The sequence below is a fragment of the Malus domestica genome, chromosome 05 (assembly GCF_042453785.1).
Source record: "Malus domestica chromosome 05, GDT2T_hap1".
NCBI lineage: Eukaryota > Viridiplantae > Streptophyta > Magnoliopsida > Rosales > Rosaceae > Malus > Malus domestica.
The window spans coordinates 7,309,306-7,325,304 of NC_091665.1; the positions used below are offsets into that span (position 1 = coordinate 7,309,306).

Here is a 15,999-nt window from a genome sequence, read left to right on the forward strand (position 1 = left end):
CTGATGGTGCGAAAATAAGGAGAAATTGTATTTGGAGGAGTGCGGATTACTATTTTGGATTGGCGGTAACTATTCCCTTTCAGTAAGTTAGTTTTATAGGTGTGTGGGTGAAGAACAAGTGCATTTGTGCTGACAAAGGATTGTATTGTTATATGTATTTCCAGAAATTCTTTGACACGAGTGTTCTACTCTTCCCTGAAAGTGGAAAGCAAATGAATCGAGCAGCGAACATGTAGTAGTAATTCAAATCCATGTTCCTAAGGATAGATGAAGCGAATGGATAGCTCGTGGGATTGACCCATGTACAAGGTAGCGTCGGAGTACGGAAGTTGTCGTGCATTACTCGGTTGGAGCATTCTCTTGGGTGAAATAGTGAAACGTTATATTTTAGCGATCGGGACTTGCCTACTTATAAAGCTATTCTCCAAAGCAAGAAAGCGTCTCATAAAATAATAATTGGCATAATCTAATCTGAACCATCGGATGTATATCTTGCAACGGTTAACGGTTAGGATTGAAACTGGTGTATGTCTAGCAAAACTAACTAGGAGTACACAGAGCCGGGCCTCCCTGGATCTGCATTCTGCATTGCGCCTGTCTACTTTTGTGGTTGCTTCAGGCTCAATACGACGCCGTCGCTGCTGAAATTCCCTTTCTTTTGAAACATTAACCGTAACCGTAAACTTTTTGCTACGCTAGCTTCCTCCGCTCATCAAATCCGCAAGTGGCATCTTGGTAATTTCCAATGCTTATAAACCCCGTCCTGTTTTTAACCAGGACCGGCAAACGGGCAAACGGAAACCAATTGTGGCTGCGCTGGGGTTCGACGGCGGCGGCGGCAGCAGCAGCAACGCTATCGACAATATCGACGAGGTTTCCCAAATGTGGCTGAACCCTCACTCACTACCCTGAATCCTCCTCCTCCTCCTCCTCTAATTAAATTAATAATACGGTAGTAATTATGCTTATTTCACTCAGAAATCTAGCCAAATCCAAGGCGAATACCAACTGCTCCCTCTGCTGCTCCTCCGCCGCCATCCTCGATGCCAATTTTCTTCTCACCACTACCGCCGCCGCTGCTGCCACCAGAACCAGCAGTTCCTTCAGTTTCAGCCCCAACGCTTCCCCTCCCCCCGCTCCTTTTTCAACCTCAGCTCGCTTGACTCCGGCAAGGGACGTGGTCCTCTCTTTCAAAGAATGGTTCAACACCCGCAACGACGCCTTATTCGACCGCATCTTCCTCATCCTCAAATCCTCCACCGACGACGACGTCTTGGCCCTCTCCCATCTCAGCCTCCGCCTCTCGGAGTCCTTCGTCCTCGAGGTCCTACGCTACGGCAGCAACGACCATGACGTCCTCTCCTGCCTCAAGTTCTTCGACTGGGCCGGCCGCCAGCCCGGCTTCCACCACACCCGCGCCACCTTCAACGCCATCTTCAAGATCCTCTCCAAGGCCAAGCTCATGTCCCTCATGCTCGACGTCCTCTCCACCTACAGCAAGCAGAGGTACGCCCACACCGTCCGATTTCACGACACGCTGGTCATGGGCTACGCTGTCGCCGGCAAGCCCGACATTGCCCTCCAACTGTTTGGTAAAATGCGCTTCCAGGGTTTGGACCTCGATTCCTTTGCCTACCATGTCCTTTTGAATGCTTTGGTGGAGGAGAGTTGCCTTGATGCCGTTCAGGTCATTGCCAAGCAGATTTCTTTGAGGGGTTTTGAGAACGAAATCACCCATTCCATCATGCTCAAGTGGTTGTGTAAGCAGAAGTTGCTCGATCAAGCTGAAGCCTATTTGCGCCAACTGGTGTCTGACGGCAAGCCCGTCACCGGGCATGCAGTCAGTGTCCTTGTGGACGCCCTTTGTAAGCATAAGAAGTTCCAGCAGGCTGGTGAATTAGTCGAGGAGTTTCGGGACTTGGGGGTGGCTCTCATGGAGAGTGCTTATGGTGTGTGGATACGCGATCTTGTTCAGGCTGGGAGGTTGGATGGAGCATTGGAGTTTTTTCAGAACAAGAAGTCGTTGGAAGGATATGTGCCCGATGCTTTTAGGTACAATACTTTGATATGTAGGCTTCTGAAAGAGGATCGCCTCGAGGAGGTTTGTGATTTGCTGATGGAGATGAAGGAGGATAAGATTTCCCCTGATAAGGTCACCATGAATGCTGCCTTATGCTTCTTTTGCAAAGCGGGGATGGTGGATGTCGCACTTGAGTTGTATAATTCGAGATCCGAGTTTCAGCTCACGCCTAATAGTATGGTTTACAACTATTTGATCAATGTTTTCTGTGGGGAAGGTAGCATTGACGACGCGTATCGAGTGATGAAGCATTCTGTGGAACAAGGTTATTTTACAGGAAGGAAAACGTTTTCTATTCTGGCAGACTCATTGTGCCGAGAGGGAAAGCTCGAGAAGATGAAAGAGTTAGTTACTTTTGCCCTAGAGCGGAACTTTATGCCAAGTAACTCCACATATGATAAGTTCATTACAACTCTTTGCAGAACTAAGAGGGTAGAAGATGCTTATTTGATACATGGGGAACTCAATAGAATTAACAAGGTTTCTACAAAGAGTAGATACATTAGCTTGATAAATGGTTTTAACGGGTTGAGCAAGGGGGATATTGCTGCCAGACTTCTGATTGAAATGCAAGAAAAGGGTCACTTACCGACTCGCAAGCTGTTCAAAGATGTAATTTGTTGTCTATGTGATATGGAAAATCCAGATGAGCAATTTTTTAATTTGTTGGAGATGCAGTTGTCTTGTAGGGAACCCAGCTGTGATGTATACAACTTTTTCATCTACGGAGCTGGGTATGCCAAAAGGCCCGATCTGGCTAGACAAGTATATGAGATGATGCAGCGGAGTGGAATTCAGCCCAATGTGAGATCTGATGTTATTATGTTGCAGAGTTATTTGAAGGGTGAACGGATTTCGGATGCTTTGAACTTCTTCAATGATCTGCACGAGAGAAGAAAGGTGTTGGGGAGAAGGCTATACAGCACCCTGATCGTTGGTCTATGCAAAGCCCAAAAGGCGGAAATTGCAGTTAACTTCTTGATGGAAATGAAAGAGAAGGGAGTGGTTCCAAGTGATGACTGTTACGAGTTTCTGATACAGTTGCTGTGCTGGAATAAAGAATTTGATATGGCAGTAAATCTCATAAATGACTTGGAGAAAGTTGGCCGCCATATTACGTCCTTTACTGGTAACATACTTCTGTTGCATTCTCTGAAAACTGCAGAGCTCTACAAGTCTTGGGTACAGCTGAGAGAGGAGCAGAATGAGATGTCTGGTTGTTCAATGCTTGGTCTGCTCATTGGTGCATTTTCTGGTCGTATCCAGGTGAGCCAAGATATTGGGAATTTGGAAGAAGTAATTGAAAAGTGCTTTCCGCTAGATGTGTTCACACATAATTTGTTGATTAGAAGACTAAGCCAGAGCAACATGGAGCATGCTTGTGCTTTGTTCGATAAGATGTGCCAGAAAGGTTATGAGCCTAATCGTTGGACTTATGACGCCATAGTACAAGGTTTTCTTAAACATGGGAGGACATCTGAGGCAAAGAGATGGGTAGAAGTGATGTACCGGAAAGGATTTTATCCAACAAGGCGCACAAATCTACTCCTTTAATTGGATTTCATTGAAGTCACTAATGCTGCAATGTCTGGCATCTAATGGACATTACACAAGTTTTGCTGCATGATAATATATTTCATACCGTGGTAAGATTTTTTGTTCAGATGGAGTATTTAGATTTATGTGTAACTTCTAATTTACTGCTGAGGAAAGATATAATGATGTATGATTTATGTGTAATTTAATTTGAAATAAATTAATCTATATTCAATACTTACATTGGGTTTGGATGCAGAAATTTAATTTGGTTAAGAAAAGTCGTGATTCCAAGCATGCAAGATTTTAATTTCTTGCTTTGTATCAACAAGGAAATTCGGAAGTTATGGGTGGAAAGAATGTGGTATATATTGATATAAATAACTAGAGAGCAAGAAAAAGAAGGAAAATGAAGACGTCGACATTGGTGCTTTTCTGATGATTGCCGGTTAGTTTTTTTTATACCAGTGTACCTTTACTTTGAACACCTGAGATATATATCTGTCCTCTTCCAATGGAAGCAACAACATGCAATGGGGTTCTCTTGTGTCTGCTTCTCTGGTTTGTTTTCACTTGCTGCTTTGTGTTCTTTTATTTTTACATTACCTGCTCTGCAGATTAACATTGTGGTTTGAGATGTTCGACATGAGATGGAGATATATTAATGTAGGAGAAGAATATGAAAATACGTTTCCTAAAAAATCCATAAACCATCTGGGTTCTCAAACCAAAAGTAAAAAGATGAGCATTTTGATTTTAAAGTGAATGTGTCCGTATGCGTGTTTGTTGCACTTGAAGTCCTCAAAACATAATGTGCTAGCTGCATAAATGCCTGTAAAAAATTTCATGTCATCCACAAACTAGCTAGTTCTCATCAGCAATGCAACTTGAAGTCTAGGCCGAGCGAAAATAAGAAAACAGGATATATCTGTGTTTGTTATTAGGTAATACTTATAGCTGGATAATAGAGTTTCTCAGATTATAAACTAGAGATTAAATTATTGAATCCACAAAACGCTGGAGTCTGATGAGTTGAAGTAATCTTAGTCGTTGATTAAGTTGTGGTCTTGTGTCTTATTGTCTGAGATTAAATCATCATTTTGTTTGCCTTGCCTGTATAATGTTTACCTTCAACATTTCTCTCCTTCACCCCCCTTCTCTAGGCTTCGTCCCAAGTGTCGGATGCTGCCAAAGTTTGCAGTTTATGGACATCTCGAAGAATATCCTCACTCAATGCACTGATTGTTGACATGGGTTCATTCATTAATGTATGCATTTCTGATGCGTAGATAGGTGTAAACGTTGAAGTTAGCTGCACAAGCTTTATCTTGGTCTAGTGAGATTCTCATTAAAACCGCCGATATGTCAAAAGAAATGAACAATAGAGCAAAAGCAACGTTACACATCAAGCTCCCTCATGAGTCCTGCAACACCGTAGTAGCATTATCCACAAAAACTTTGGAATCACTTTCAATCATGACGTTTTGCAGGCCCGTGTTTCGCTAATACTAGCCTTGCAAGTGCAGCCTCTGCCTCAGTTTCCTCGACAGATGATGTGAGAAGATTCGACTGGACGATGATTTCCATGCGTCATCTACATTTATTTTAACAAAAGGGAGGTGTGGGAGGGGTACAAATCGCATTTCTTGTAGTGGCGGCAGGAGCCCTCGTCGCCATGTACCGATGTTCAAGCATCTCTGCGATAGAGAGGGACATTCTCCTTAGCGGGGTCCTTGAAAAAAGCATTACACCTTTTCTTCCATATCTCCCAACAAATAACACCCACCATGATAGGTAAATGATCTTTAGTATCTCTTTGTATGTAAATGTTTTTTTTTTTTTTTCGAACAAACAATATTATCTACATTGAATTGGAAGACGGTTGGGTTTAGCCTCACAATAATGAGCTAGTAATAATTTGGTTCAAATTCGTCTTTGACGAGAATCAAACCTAAGACATCTCACTTGAAGAGGAATACCAGTAGATCGTAGTATTAAGTGGTTCAAAAACTCAACATCATATCCACTCGCATATTGGATCACATAAATGTATTTTTCTTTTTAATTATAAACAAATTGGAGAAATAATAATTTTTTTGGAGTCTCAGTGAGTAACATTTAATAGAAAATCAATGTTACTATCAGAAAATAAATAAATAAACACAAAGCCTCTTACAAATGCATTTTTGTACATTATTTTCGTTTAATTTAATAGTCAAAAATAAAAAGGGAGATTTGAAAAACTAAAAGAATAATTCATGGCTACTCAAAGGATACGTAGGAGTTCCTATTTAAAATTGTTCGTTGCCGATTCACAGAACTTCGTGTTTATTTTCAAAGCAAGAGTTTCAAGCAAGAATTCTTCATAATTGTATCCAAACGTTGTTCAAACTAAAATTAAAATATGTAGTGGAATAGCTCTCGCGTCCATCAGGAGTTGCAGTTGATCTGAGTGAAGTTTCCAGAAGAAAGAGAAGCAACCTTATTAACAGAGAGTCTGCCAAATTTTGAGAAGGAAGGCAAAAATTCAAAATTGAGATTGAAATTGAAACCCTAGCTTAGCAAACCGAACAGCAATGGAGAAATCAGGGGTGTCATCGGTACCGTTGAGCTCCGATGGCTCTCGAGAGCTTCAGTGCATCGGCAAGTTAGAAATCGAAAGGCCGAACCCCGTCGGCTTCCTCTGCGGCTCCATCCCTGTTCCCACCGATAAAGCCTTCCACTCTTTCGATTCCGCTCTCATTCCCTCCCGCCAAACGTCAGTACGCCTCTCTCTCTCTCTCTCTCTCTCTCTCTCTCTCTCTCTCCAGTTGTTTCAGTTTTCATTGATTTTGTTTGTGAATTTTCAGAGTGAGTGCTCCACGGTATCGAATGCTTCCGACAGAGACCGACCTCAAGAGCCCGCCGCTCCTTTCGCCCGACAAAGTTCTTCCCATTGCTGCCGTGCACTCCAAGGCCGCCGGAGGTGTGCTCACTTCTCTTTTAGTTTTAGTTTAATAATATTTCCCCTTTTTAGTTTTTGATGTTAGAATTTTATATCGGGTACGTGGATGGTAGTAATTTTGAAATAATTCGAGGGGTTGTTTTTTTTGCTTGATACATTTAGAATTATTTTTGGCTTCTGATTTTGAAACTGTAACAAACATGGTATGGATATGGTATCATTTGAGTTTACAGATATAGCTTGGGATGGTGGCACTGTTACATCAAATCTCACTAGAAAATGCGAGGCCCTTGCGGTGTCTGGATTGGTTGAGTATGGGGATGAGATCGACGTCATTGCTCCAGCTGACATTCTGAAGCAGATCTTCAAAATGCCTTATTCCAAGGCTCGATTATCAATTGCAGTTCAGCGTGTTGATCAGACGCTTGTTCTTAATACTGGGTGTGTATAGCCTGCTAATGTGATATTCTATTTGTCATGTATTTTATAAAATTTAGTAAGAAAAGAAAATCTTATCTGATCCTTTTCTCAAGTGTAGGCCTGACATTGAAGAGGGGGAAAAGTTAATAAGAAGACGTAAAAATCAATCAAAAGGTGCAGATCAGTCTTTGTTTTTGAATTTTGCTATGCATTCTGTTCGGATGGAAGCTTGTGATTGCCCGCCAACTCATCATGTCCCATCACGAGAGCAATCAAACTCCTCTGTTCTTCCTGGGGCAAATACTCAGTTTGTGGGACAGCACAATGATGTTGCTCCAGGTGGAAAATCAAATTGTCCAGAATACGAACAGGTTAAAGGGGATGATTTCTTTATGGCAAAAAAGAAGGATAAGAAAAATAAGGGGTGCAATCCTGTCAAAAAGGCTTCACAAGTTGGCGAGAAGTCCAGGAACTCAATGCAAGAGTCTGAAAAACATAGAAGAGCTGGTAACGATGGGTTTCTAAGGGTTTTGTTTTGGCAATTTCACAATTTCCGCATGCTCATAGGGAGTGACTTGCTTCTGTTCAGTAATGAAAAATATGTTGCTGTTAGCTTGCATCTCTGGGATGTGTCACGACAGGTTGAAGTGGCTTACTAAAAATTTAGTCCTATTCTTTTCCCTCCATTTTTATATGTTTGCTTGCAGCATACTAACTGTTTTCCTCTTTTTGTTTGTTTGTGTGTTTTTCCTTTTTCTTAATCTTACTGGCAGGTTACACCATTAACTTGGCTTGAAGCCTGGCTTGACAATGTCATGGCAAGTGTGCCTGAGATGGCCATTTGTTATCATGAAAACGGTGTTGTGCAGGGATACGAGCTTTTGAAAACAGATGATATATTTCTACTAAAAGGGATCTCTGAGGAAGGCGCTCCTGCTTTTCATCCTTATGTGGTGCAGCAAAATGGCCTTTCCGTTTTGAGGTTCCTTCAAGAAAACTGCAAGCAAGATCCTGGAGCTTATTGGGTACTGGTCTTATTTAGTTGTGTTAAATTGATTTTTCATTTGCCTTCTTTTTATGCAGTTTGATTTTTTGCAGTTTCCATTTAATATTCATTATATCTTCAAAATTTCAGCTGTATAAAAATGCTGGGGAAGATGTCATTCAACTCTTTGATCTTTCTGTTATTCCCAAGAACTGTTCTTCTAATGAATGTGATGATAGCTCAAGCTCCCTTCCTTCTATATTGCATCGAGGAAGAAGTGATTCTCTGTATTCATTGGGGACTCTCTTGTATAGAAGTGCTCACAGGCTTTCACTTTCAGTGGTATGGAAGAAATTTGACTACTTAATTCTCTACCTTCCTTTGTTCCTTTATAGTTATTACTAATTTATTTGGAATTCCTGCAGGCTCCAAATAATATGGCAAAGTGTGCCAGGTTCTTCCAAAAATGTTTGGAATTTCTAGATGCGCCAGATCATCTGGTACTGTGTTATGAACTGATGTTTTTACTTTTTTTTATTTGTTTGATTACTAGTTCAGGATTTTTGCCAAAATCAAATAAGTCTCAGAAATGAAATGATAACTGTAATTGATATACTGCTGAATAGGTTGTGCGTGCATCTGCACATGAACAATTTGCGAGGCTTATTTTGAACCACGATGAAGAGCTGGAATTAGCGTCTGATGATCTGCCTGTAGGATGTGAACTTACTGTTACTGATGCTGAAGAAGATTCTTTGGACTTTTTAAGTAGCATTTCTGAATCAACAGTCCATGAAGAACCCAGCCTAGTGGGAGAGGAGAAAGCATATGACTATGGTCAAAATGTTGAAGATTTAGTAACTGAAGCTTCGGTAAAGATGACTTTAGAAGCAAATGCATATTCTCCAAGAAAATTGATAGCAGAAGGTAGCATGGACTACGGAGATTTGACAGAAGCTGTACCAAATTCCTCTGGTATTGAAAGCTCTGCAGTTTGCAAATTGCCTGCAACAACCGGACATGTAGTTCAAATTGTTGCTGAACCAATCTCTTCTAAGCTAGCTGCAATACATCATGTTTCTCAAGCCATTAAATCTCTCAGATGGATGCGCCAACTGCAAACTACTGAATCCAAGTTAATGGACCAGGAGAGTGAAACCCATGATAGGCCACCTTCATCTGTTAATCTTTCTGTTTGTGCATGTGGTGATGCTGACTGTATCGAAGTGTGTGACATTAGAGAATGGCTTCCAACATCAACATTGGACCACAAGTTGTGGAAACTTGTTCTTTTGCTTGGAGAGTCATATTTGGCGCTTGGACAAGCCTATAAGGAGGATTGTCAGTTGCATCAAGCTTTGAAGGTTGTAGAATTGGCATGTTCTGTATATGGATCAATGCCTCAGCATCTTGAAGACACAAAATTCATTTCTTCCATGAATAGTTTCTTCTCATCACCAACAAAATTCAATTATACTAATAAAAAGACTACATCATCTATTAGTGATCAGGAAGATCTGAGCTCCAGCTCCACTCATGGTTGTCTTTCTTTCGAGCAGTTCTCGTCCATTTACCTCTTCTGGGCCAAGGCATGGACACTGGTTGGAGATGTTTATGTTGAATTCCATTTGGCTAAGGATAGTGTGATCTGTCCACCAGTAGAGAGAAAATATTCTATTAGAGAGTTGAAAGTTTCATCTGAGGTTGTCAAAGAAGTTAAAAGGCTCAAGAAGAAGTTGGGGCAGCACACGCAAAACTGCAGTTCATGTTCTCTAGTAAATTGCAGCTGCCAGAGTGATAGGGCAAGCAGTGGTAGCAGTGCAAGTAGTAGTGGTGATATGAGCTCAGTAAATTCTGGCAGGAAATACAGTAAAAGACCACATGCTAAGAGCAATGCCTTCCCCCTTTTAAGAGACCCAGAAGATGATAGTCTTTGTTTAAAAATGGAGAATGGAAAGGTTTCTGATTGCGGATATCTAAACCAAAAGAGAAACGGCGAAACCATTGTACAGTCTTCGAGTACAGATAAGTTTGTAGGGAAACATGTGGAATCTGGTAGTTCTGGCAATTTAGAAGGCACTTTAGGAGTGGATGACATGGGGCCAATACTGGCCTCCCAAACTAATTCTTCTCTGAGAGAAACAATGAAATTGAAAAATGGAGGGATATTCAAGTACCTTGGTGGTCCTGCAGTTAGAGATGCTGAAAACAATCTTTCAGAAGCCCTATGCTGTTATGGAGAAGCTACAAAAGCATTAGGTGGTCTTCCATCCAGTTCTGCAGAACTACAATCTATAAGGAAAAAGAAAGGGTGGGTATGCAATGAACTGGGTCGAAACAGGCTTGAAAAGAAAGAATTAAAAAAAGCTGAACTTGCTTTTGTAGATGCTATAAAAGCATTCAGAGAAGTCTCTGATCATACCAACATCATATTGATAAACTGCAACTTGGGGCATGGAAGACGGGCATTGGCAGAAGAGATGGTATCAAAGATTGATAATCTCAAGGGGCATCCGATCTTTCATAACGCATACAACCAAGCATTGGAGACTGCCAAGTTAGAATATAGTGAATCCCTTAAGTATTATGGGGCAGCAAAAGCGGAACTCGATGCTTTTGTTGAAGAGGCTGGCTCTGATTTAAACAGTTTGAGGACTGAGGTATATACACAGTTTGCTCATACGTATCTGAGGCTAGGAATGCTCTTGGCAAGAGAAGATACAACTGTTGATGTCTATGAAACTGGAGTGATGGTAGATGTGCGACGTTCCACCAGCCCTAGTGGCAGAAAATCAAGAAAACAATCACGAAAGCATGAGATTTCAGCCAATGATGCCATCCGGGAGGCACTGTCTGTTTATGAGTCATTAGGTGAATTGCGGAAACAGGAGGCTGCATATTCATATTTTCAGTTGGCTTGCTACCACAGGGATCATTGTTTGAAATTCTTAGAGCCAGATCATAAGAAAAACAACTTATCCAAAGGTGAAAACACAATTATCCAACGGGTCAAGCAATATGCATCCTTGGCAGAGAGGAACATGCAAAAGGCCATGGATTTTTATGGCCCAAAAACACATCCTACCATGTACTTAACTATTCTTATAGAGAGATCAGCTCTTTCATTGAGCCTTTCAAGCCCTTTACACTCAAATGCAGTAAGTTTTTGAACTTGCTTTATACATAATGCTTCGAATTTCAAGTAATGTTTATACACACGCGTGCATGAATTGCACCACATTTAGCTGTGTGCATAATCAATATATAAGCTGTATTTTAGATGAGAAAATTAGTTTTGTTATTTATTTGATGAAGACATAATGCTCCTTTGTTATTTTTCTTTGCAATTTGAGATTTTGTGCTAATTTAGGAATTTTATTAGGGAATTGAATCCTAAAGAGCAATTTTATTCTTGAATTTGTTCCTTTTTAGTGAATTCTTATGATCTTTGCAAAGAGAGGGAATGCTATACAACTAGCCATGAACGGATTATTTCTCTTCTAACTCTTGATTGATCTTAACCCTTTGAATTCCTGGCTGATGCATTTTTAATTCATCTTGATGACTTTCTGACTTGTCCCGTTTATCATCATGGATCATGACATTAAGTTGGTTAGGATTGTAATTTGATTAGGATCTGATCAAGGGATTTAATCTTGATTTGCGGACTGGCCCCTAGACATGATGTACTCTTACTATCGGAAGTTGATTGAAATCCTCTTTATTTTTTTCTTGTCTATCTGTACTGCTGCATCAGTCTTCCTCAGTCTTCACATCAAGCTGTCACGTCCACTAGACGTTTTGTTAGTTATACTGCAATTAATTAGGGAATTGTTATTGGGGCTCCTAAAATCTCATTTTGCGTACCAAACATTATATAATTAGAAAGAAAAATACACTTGTGAGGAGTGTCGAATGAGATTTGTGGAGTGCTAATAACAGTTCCCATTAATTAACATATTTTGGTTTGCAGTTTTTCTTGAGGTTGACCGTTGAATACATGTCATAGTTGCGTTGCATAGTTAGTCTTGATAAGTAAACTGACTACATATTGAATGTTAATGCTATTTTTGTTTGGGAGACTTAGTCATATTACGACTTTATATGATTTTGTGAGATAGTTCTAGACTTGGTTTATATAATCTCGTCTTCCGGTTACTGTTTCTGTTAATAAAATACTCAAAAGAGCTGAAATATTTCTTGTGTTCCAGATGTTGGAATCAGCTTTGTCTTGCTTGCTTGAAGGGCGGTATGTGTCAGAAACAGACTCGGACTGTTTGAAAACCAACCACCCCGAGGTACATGCCAAGTTTTGGAATCAGTTGCAGATGCTTTTGAAGAAGTTGCTGGGGATGGCGCTTTCCTCACGCGCAAGCAAATCTTCGGTTTCTCAGCCAGCTTCAGTATCCAACAGGTGTGGGGATACTGAAAAACTTAGGCAGCTTTACAAATTCTCTCTCAATTCCACAAAGTTGAATCAATTGGATGCTATGCACTTCTTGTGGACATCATAATCTTAATCTGGAAGTCGTTTCTGCGCAACAACCCTATCGTAATTATATGGCGATAACAGATTAGAGAGAGAGGAGAGCGAAAGCTTGGGTTCATAATATTTTGTATTCTGCACGGCATATCATAATACCAAAGCATTGCTTTAGGAATTGAAGGCCAGAGAGAGAGAGAGTACAATATTTTGATATTCTGTTACATGCAATGTATGTATGTATGTATGTTTGTATGTAATGTATGCATGTATTGTATTCATGTATGTATGTATGGATTTATGTAAGTAATATGTTTTGAGTTAACTTGCGCTCCTGTATCAGAATCCTGAAGAAAAATAGAAACTTGCCAAAAGTTGGCTCATCTAGAGCCCGTTTGGTACTCTATATGAGTTTAGGTTTTTCACCTCAAAAGAACAGAACTGGAAGTCTGATGGTTTATAAGTGAGACTTTTCGTGGTTTGTCATCTCATGTTTTTGACATAATGTTTCATAATGTTAGTATGAGAATTGACATTAAATTGTGAAGTGGCAGAGAGTTCATGAAATCTCACTTTTGAGAAAGTCGGCTTAACATTTCTCTTTCTAGTATAGTATATTGGGGGGCATTTAAGAGCACCTCCAATGAAGATGTCAAAAAATAAATATCAAAGTGCAACACAAGTAAGTCAATCATGCTTCATGTTTCAAAGGAGCATTCCCCAAGCAAAAATCCGACATACAAATACGATGAAAATAGCTCAGATCTAAAAGCAAGATCCATTGAAATTGTACGTAACGCCATTTGCTCATTGCACGCTGCCCCTATTATTGTGGAAATGGCGGGACTAGGGACATGCTTTTTAAGCTAACGGGCATTTTTTCTCGAATTCGTCTTGCTCTTTGCGACATAAATCCAATTCATTTGTATTGTAATACATGCATCCAACATAAGCATCCATCTCTTTCGTGCACCTCTGATGAAGATCTTTCAGCCTGCAAGGACAAAATATCGAGGTTAAAAAGAAGCACGTGCTAACACGTATATCAGTCTGTTTGATGTGAGAACTGAAACATTTTAAGCAAATTTCTTGATGAATTCTTTGGGAACTTTGATAGATTGTTTCCAATACCATTATTCCTCAAGTTTTCATAGACATCATCAAATTAACTGGATGATCAAATCACTGGAAAAAAAAACTCCAAATCTTAAATAGTGCAAACATAAGAATGTGATGCAGAATTCATTTGGGAGAAACTCATTATTCATTTTTCATTTGGGAAACACTCTCCTGAACTTAAAAAATAGTTGGTACTCACCGAGTGTAACGAGGATGAAAAGCATAAGCACAAAAAGTGTTCAAAAACGAAGGCTAGTCAGCTAGACCAAATGGCATTGCTCTAAACATTTGTTTGGATAGATGGATACATCGCAATGTATTGAATCACATTATTTAGATTTTTCCATTTCAACAAAGATGGCATAAAAGGTTGGTCTCTAGCTCAACCAAAGAATGGGAATTCTCCACAACCCATGAGCCGCATTGAGCTCATTTGAGCAAGCAATATAACCCATGAGCCACATTGAGCTCATTTGAAATATCCAAGTCGCAAATTCTAATTCTCTATAACCGATGAGCCACATTGAGCTCATTTGAAATATCCAAGTCGCAAATTCTAATTCCCTATAACCAATGAGCCACATTGAGCTCACTTGAGCAATCGATAAAACCCATGAGCCGCATTGAGCTCATATGAAATATCGAGGTCACAAAGTCTAATTCTCTATAATCGATGAGCCACATTGAGCTCATTTGAAATATCCAAGTCGCAAATTCTAATTCTCTATAACCAGTGAGCCACATTGAGCTCACTTGAGCAATCAATAAAACCCATGAGCCGCATTGAGCTCATATGAAATATCGAGGTCACAAATTCTAATTCTCTATAATCGATGAGCCACATTGAGCTCATTTGAAATATCCAAGTTGCAAATTCTAATTCTCTATAACCAATGAGCCACATTGAGCTCACTTGAGCAATCGATAAAACCCATGAGCCGCATTGAGCTCATATGAAATATCGAGGTCACAAATTTTAATTCTCTATAATCGATGAGCCACATTGAGCTCATTTGAAATATCCAAGTTGCAAATTCTAATTCTCTATAACCAATGAGCCACATTGAGCTCACTTGAGCAATCGATAAAACCCATGAGCCGCATTGAGCTCATATGAAATATCGAGGTCACAAATTCTAATTCTCTATAATCAATGAGCCACATTGAGCTCATTTGAGCAACCCAGTCTCAAATTCTATAATCCATGAGCTACATTAAGCTCATTTAAGTAATTAAAGTCTCAAATTCCATACAACCCATGAGCCACATTGAGCTCATTTCAGTAATCCAACCCACAAATTGTATATAACCAATGAACCACACAGAGCTCATTTGAGCAATCCAAGCTTTAAATTCTCCATAAACCATGAGCCCAGTTAATCAAACTTTTCCAATTCCAAAGGAAAAGGGTCCAAAGCATACGAATCTCAGGGAAAAAACTTGAAAGGGCTTACAGGGTAAGAACGCATCGAGTGACTTGGCGACCTTTGTCGAGACACTTCTCAGGGTTTGGGTCCTTCTTCTTGCACTTGAGAAAAGCCACGTTCTCCGCTTGGCAGTTGAACTGAATGTGCTTCGCCGCCGCCGTCAGAACTGCCGATGTTGGGATCGGATCTCCTGCTGGGTCCACTGCGCTCGCCATTTCCCACTTCCTCCGATCGTTTCTGATAAAACAAAAATTTTTAAATTGTAAATTTTCAGATATTAATTGGAAAAGAAAGCGCAGAATTGGTAAAGTCCGCACCTTCACACCTCGTTTCTTCGGTTGAATGAGTTCTCACAGCCGAACATACACACCACCTGAACTGACTTGGCGTTGGAGGAGCAAAAGGAAAGGATCAAAGACCTCTAAAGGGCAAATTTCAATTTTGGCCCATGTAGTTTTCTATAGTTTCAATTGTGTCAATTAGTTTCTAATAATTGTTGCATTTAAAGATAAATCCGAAATTGTAATTGATGAGTGAATAAGGTTATTTTAACCGACCGTCAATTAGGGATACAGCAGTAAACTAGTTATTTATACCCTCACGTTGCTGCGGTTTTTAAAGCAGAATGAAATACTATATTAAAGACTTGAAAAATGAATTTGCAAAGCAATAACAACATTAATAACAAAGAAAATGAAAAAGTTGGAGAAAAGCTTGAATTGTGAGAAGATAGGGATAAAGATGAAGGTTTATGATTGGATCACAGCACTTATAACTGTTTTTTGATTAGGATGATCATATTTACAAACAAAAAATTAGCAGATACTTTCTTACAAGGATACAAAAAATATTAGAGCTATATATTCTACTTTAGCTGTTCTTTGTGCTCTAAAAACTAAACTAGCTTATGTACACAAAACTTTAACAAATGCTGGTATACAAAGGTGCAAAAAATATTGTCTAGTTTTGTGCAGAAAGTGGTATTTACAAACCACCAAAAATATT

The 15,999-nt window shown here is 39.8% G+C and overlaps 3 protein-coding genes across 6 annotated transcripts; 2 read left to right on the forward strand and 1 right to left on the reverse strand.

Moving 5' to 3' along the window:
* The first annotated feature begins 336 nt into the window (after window positions 1-336).
* On the forward strand, window positions 337-5,519 carry LOC103444851 (pentatricopeptide repeat-containing protein At1g71210, mitochondrial). 3 transcript variants are annotated; one of them, XM_008383797.4, is made up of 3 exons: window positions 337-3,726; window positions 3,876-4,064; window positions 4,780-5,519. In XM_008383797.4, the coding sequence occupies exon 1, from the start codon at window positions 962-964 to the stop codon at window positions 3,632-3,634; it is 2,673 nt and encodes an 890-aa protein (XP_008382019.1). In that variant the 5' UTR covers window positions 337-961; the 3' UTR covers window positions 3,635-3,726; window positions 3,876-4,064; window positions 4,780-5,519. The 3 variants fall into 3 exon arrangements, with proteins under 3 accessions (XP_008382019.1, XP_028957771.1, XP_070678281.1); XM_029101938.2 differs by having other exon boundaries at window positions 442-3,726; window positions 3,949-4,064; XM_070822180.1 differs by having other exon boundaries at window positions 830-3,726; window positions 5,107-5,519.
* Window positions 5,271-12,773, forward strand: LOC103444850 (uncharacterized). The gene is made up of 10 exons (XM_029101937.2): window positions 5,271-5,410; window positions 6,027-6,374; window positions 6,466-6,581; window positions 6,794-7,001; window positions 7,099-7,621; window positions 7,754-8,005; window positions 8,116-8,307; window positions 8,391-8,465; window positions 8,592-11,123; window positions 12,177-12,773. The coding sequence occupies exons 2-10, from the start codon at window positions 6,193-6,195 to the stop codon at window positions 12,477-12,479; spliced, it is 4,383 nt and encodes a 1,460-aa protein (XP_028957770.1). The 5' UTR covers window positions 5,271-5,410; window positions 6,027-6,192; the 3' UTR covers window positions 12,480-12,773.
* A 358-nt stretch (window positions 12,774-13,131) lies between these two features.
* LOC103444849 (NADH dehydrogenase [ubiquinone] 1 alpha subcomplex subunit 8-B-like) lies at window positions 13,132-15,649 on the reverse strand. Of its 2 annotated transcripts, none has more exons than XM_008383793.4 (3): window positions 15,312-15,649; window positions 15,022-15,231; window positions 13,132-13,442 (listed from the first exon to the last, which is right to left on the reverse strand). In XM_008383793.4, the coding sequence occupies exons 2-3, from the start codon at window positions 15,207-15,209 to the stop codon at window positions 13,310-13,312; spliced, it is 321 nt and encodes a 106-aa protein (XP_008382015.1). In that variant the 5' UTR covers window positions 15,210-15,231; window positions 15,312-15,649; the 3' UTR covers window positions 13,132-13,309. The 2 variants fall into 2 exon arrangements, with proteins under 2 accessions (XP_008382015.1, XP_008382016.1); XM_008383794.4 differs by having other exon boundaries at window positions 15,320-15,471.
* Between the last annotated feature and the right edge of the window lie 350 nt (window positions 15,650-15,999).

What these genes read in the sequence shown, in the direction of transcription:
- LOC103444849 (XM_008383793.4), bottom strand. Translation starts at nt 15,209, where the DNA reads ATGGCGAGCGCAGTGGACCCAGCAGGAGATCCGATCCCAACATCGGCA. An exon ending in ACTCGATGCGTTCTTACCCT is followed by an intron (nt 13,443 to 15,021) that starts GTAAGCCCTTTC and finishes TTGTCCTTGCAG; the next exon opens with GCTGAAAGATCTTCATCAGA.
- LOC103444850 (XM_029101937.2), top strand. Translation starts at nt 6,193, where the DNA reads ATGGAGAAATCAGGGGTGTCATCGGTACCGTTGAGCTCCGATGGCTCT. An exon ending in CTCATTCCCTCCCGCCAAAC is followed by an intron (nt 6,375 to 6,465) that starts GTCAGTACGCCT and finishes GTGAATTTTCAG; the next exon opens with AGTGAGTGCTCCACGGTATC. An exon ending in GCACTCCAAGGCCGCCGGAG is followed by an intron (nt 6,582 to 6,793) that starts GTGTGCTCACTT and finishes TTGAGTTTACAG; the next exon opens with ATATAGCTTGGGATGGTGGC.
- LOC103444851 (XM_008383797.4), top strand. Translation starts at nt 962, where the DNA reads ATGCTTATTTCACTCAGAAATCTAGCCAAATCCAAGGCGAATACCAAC.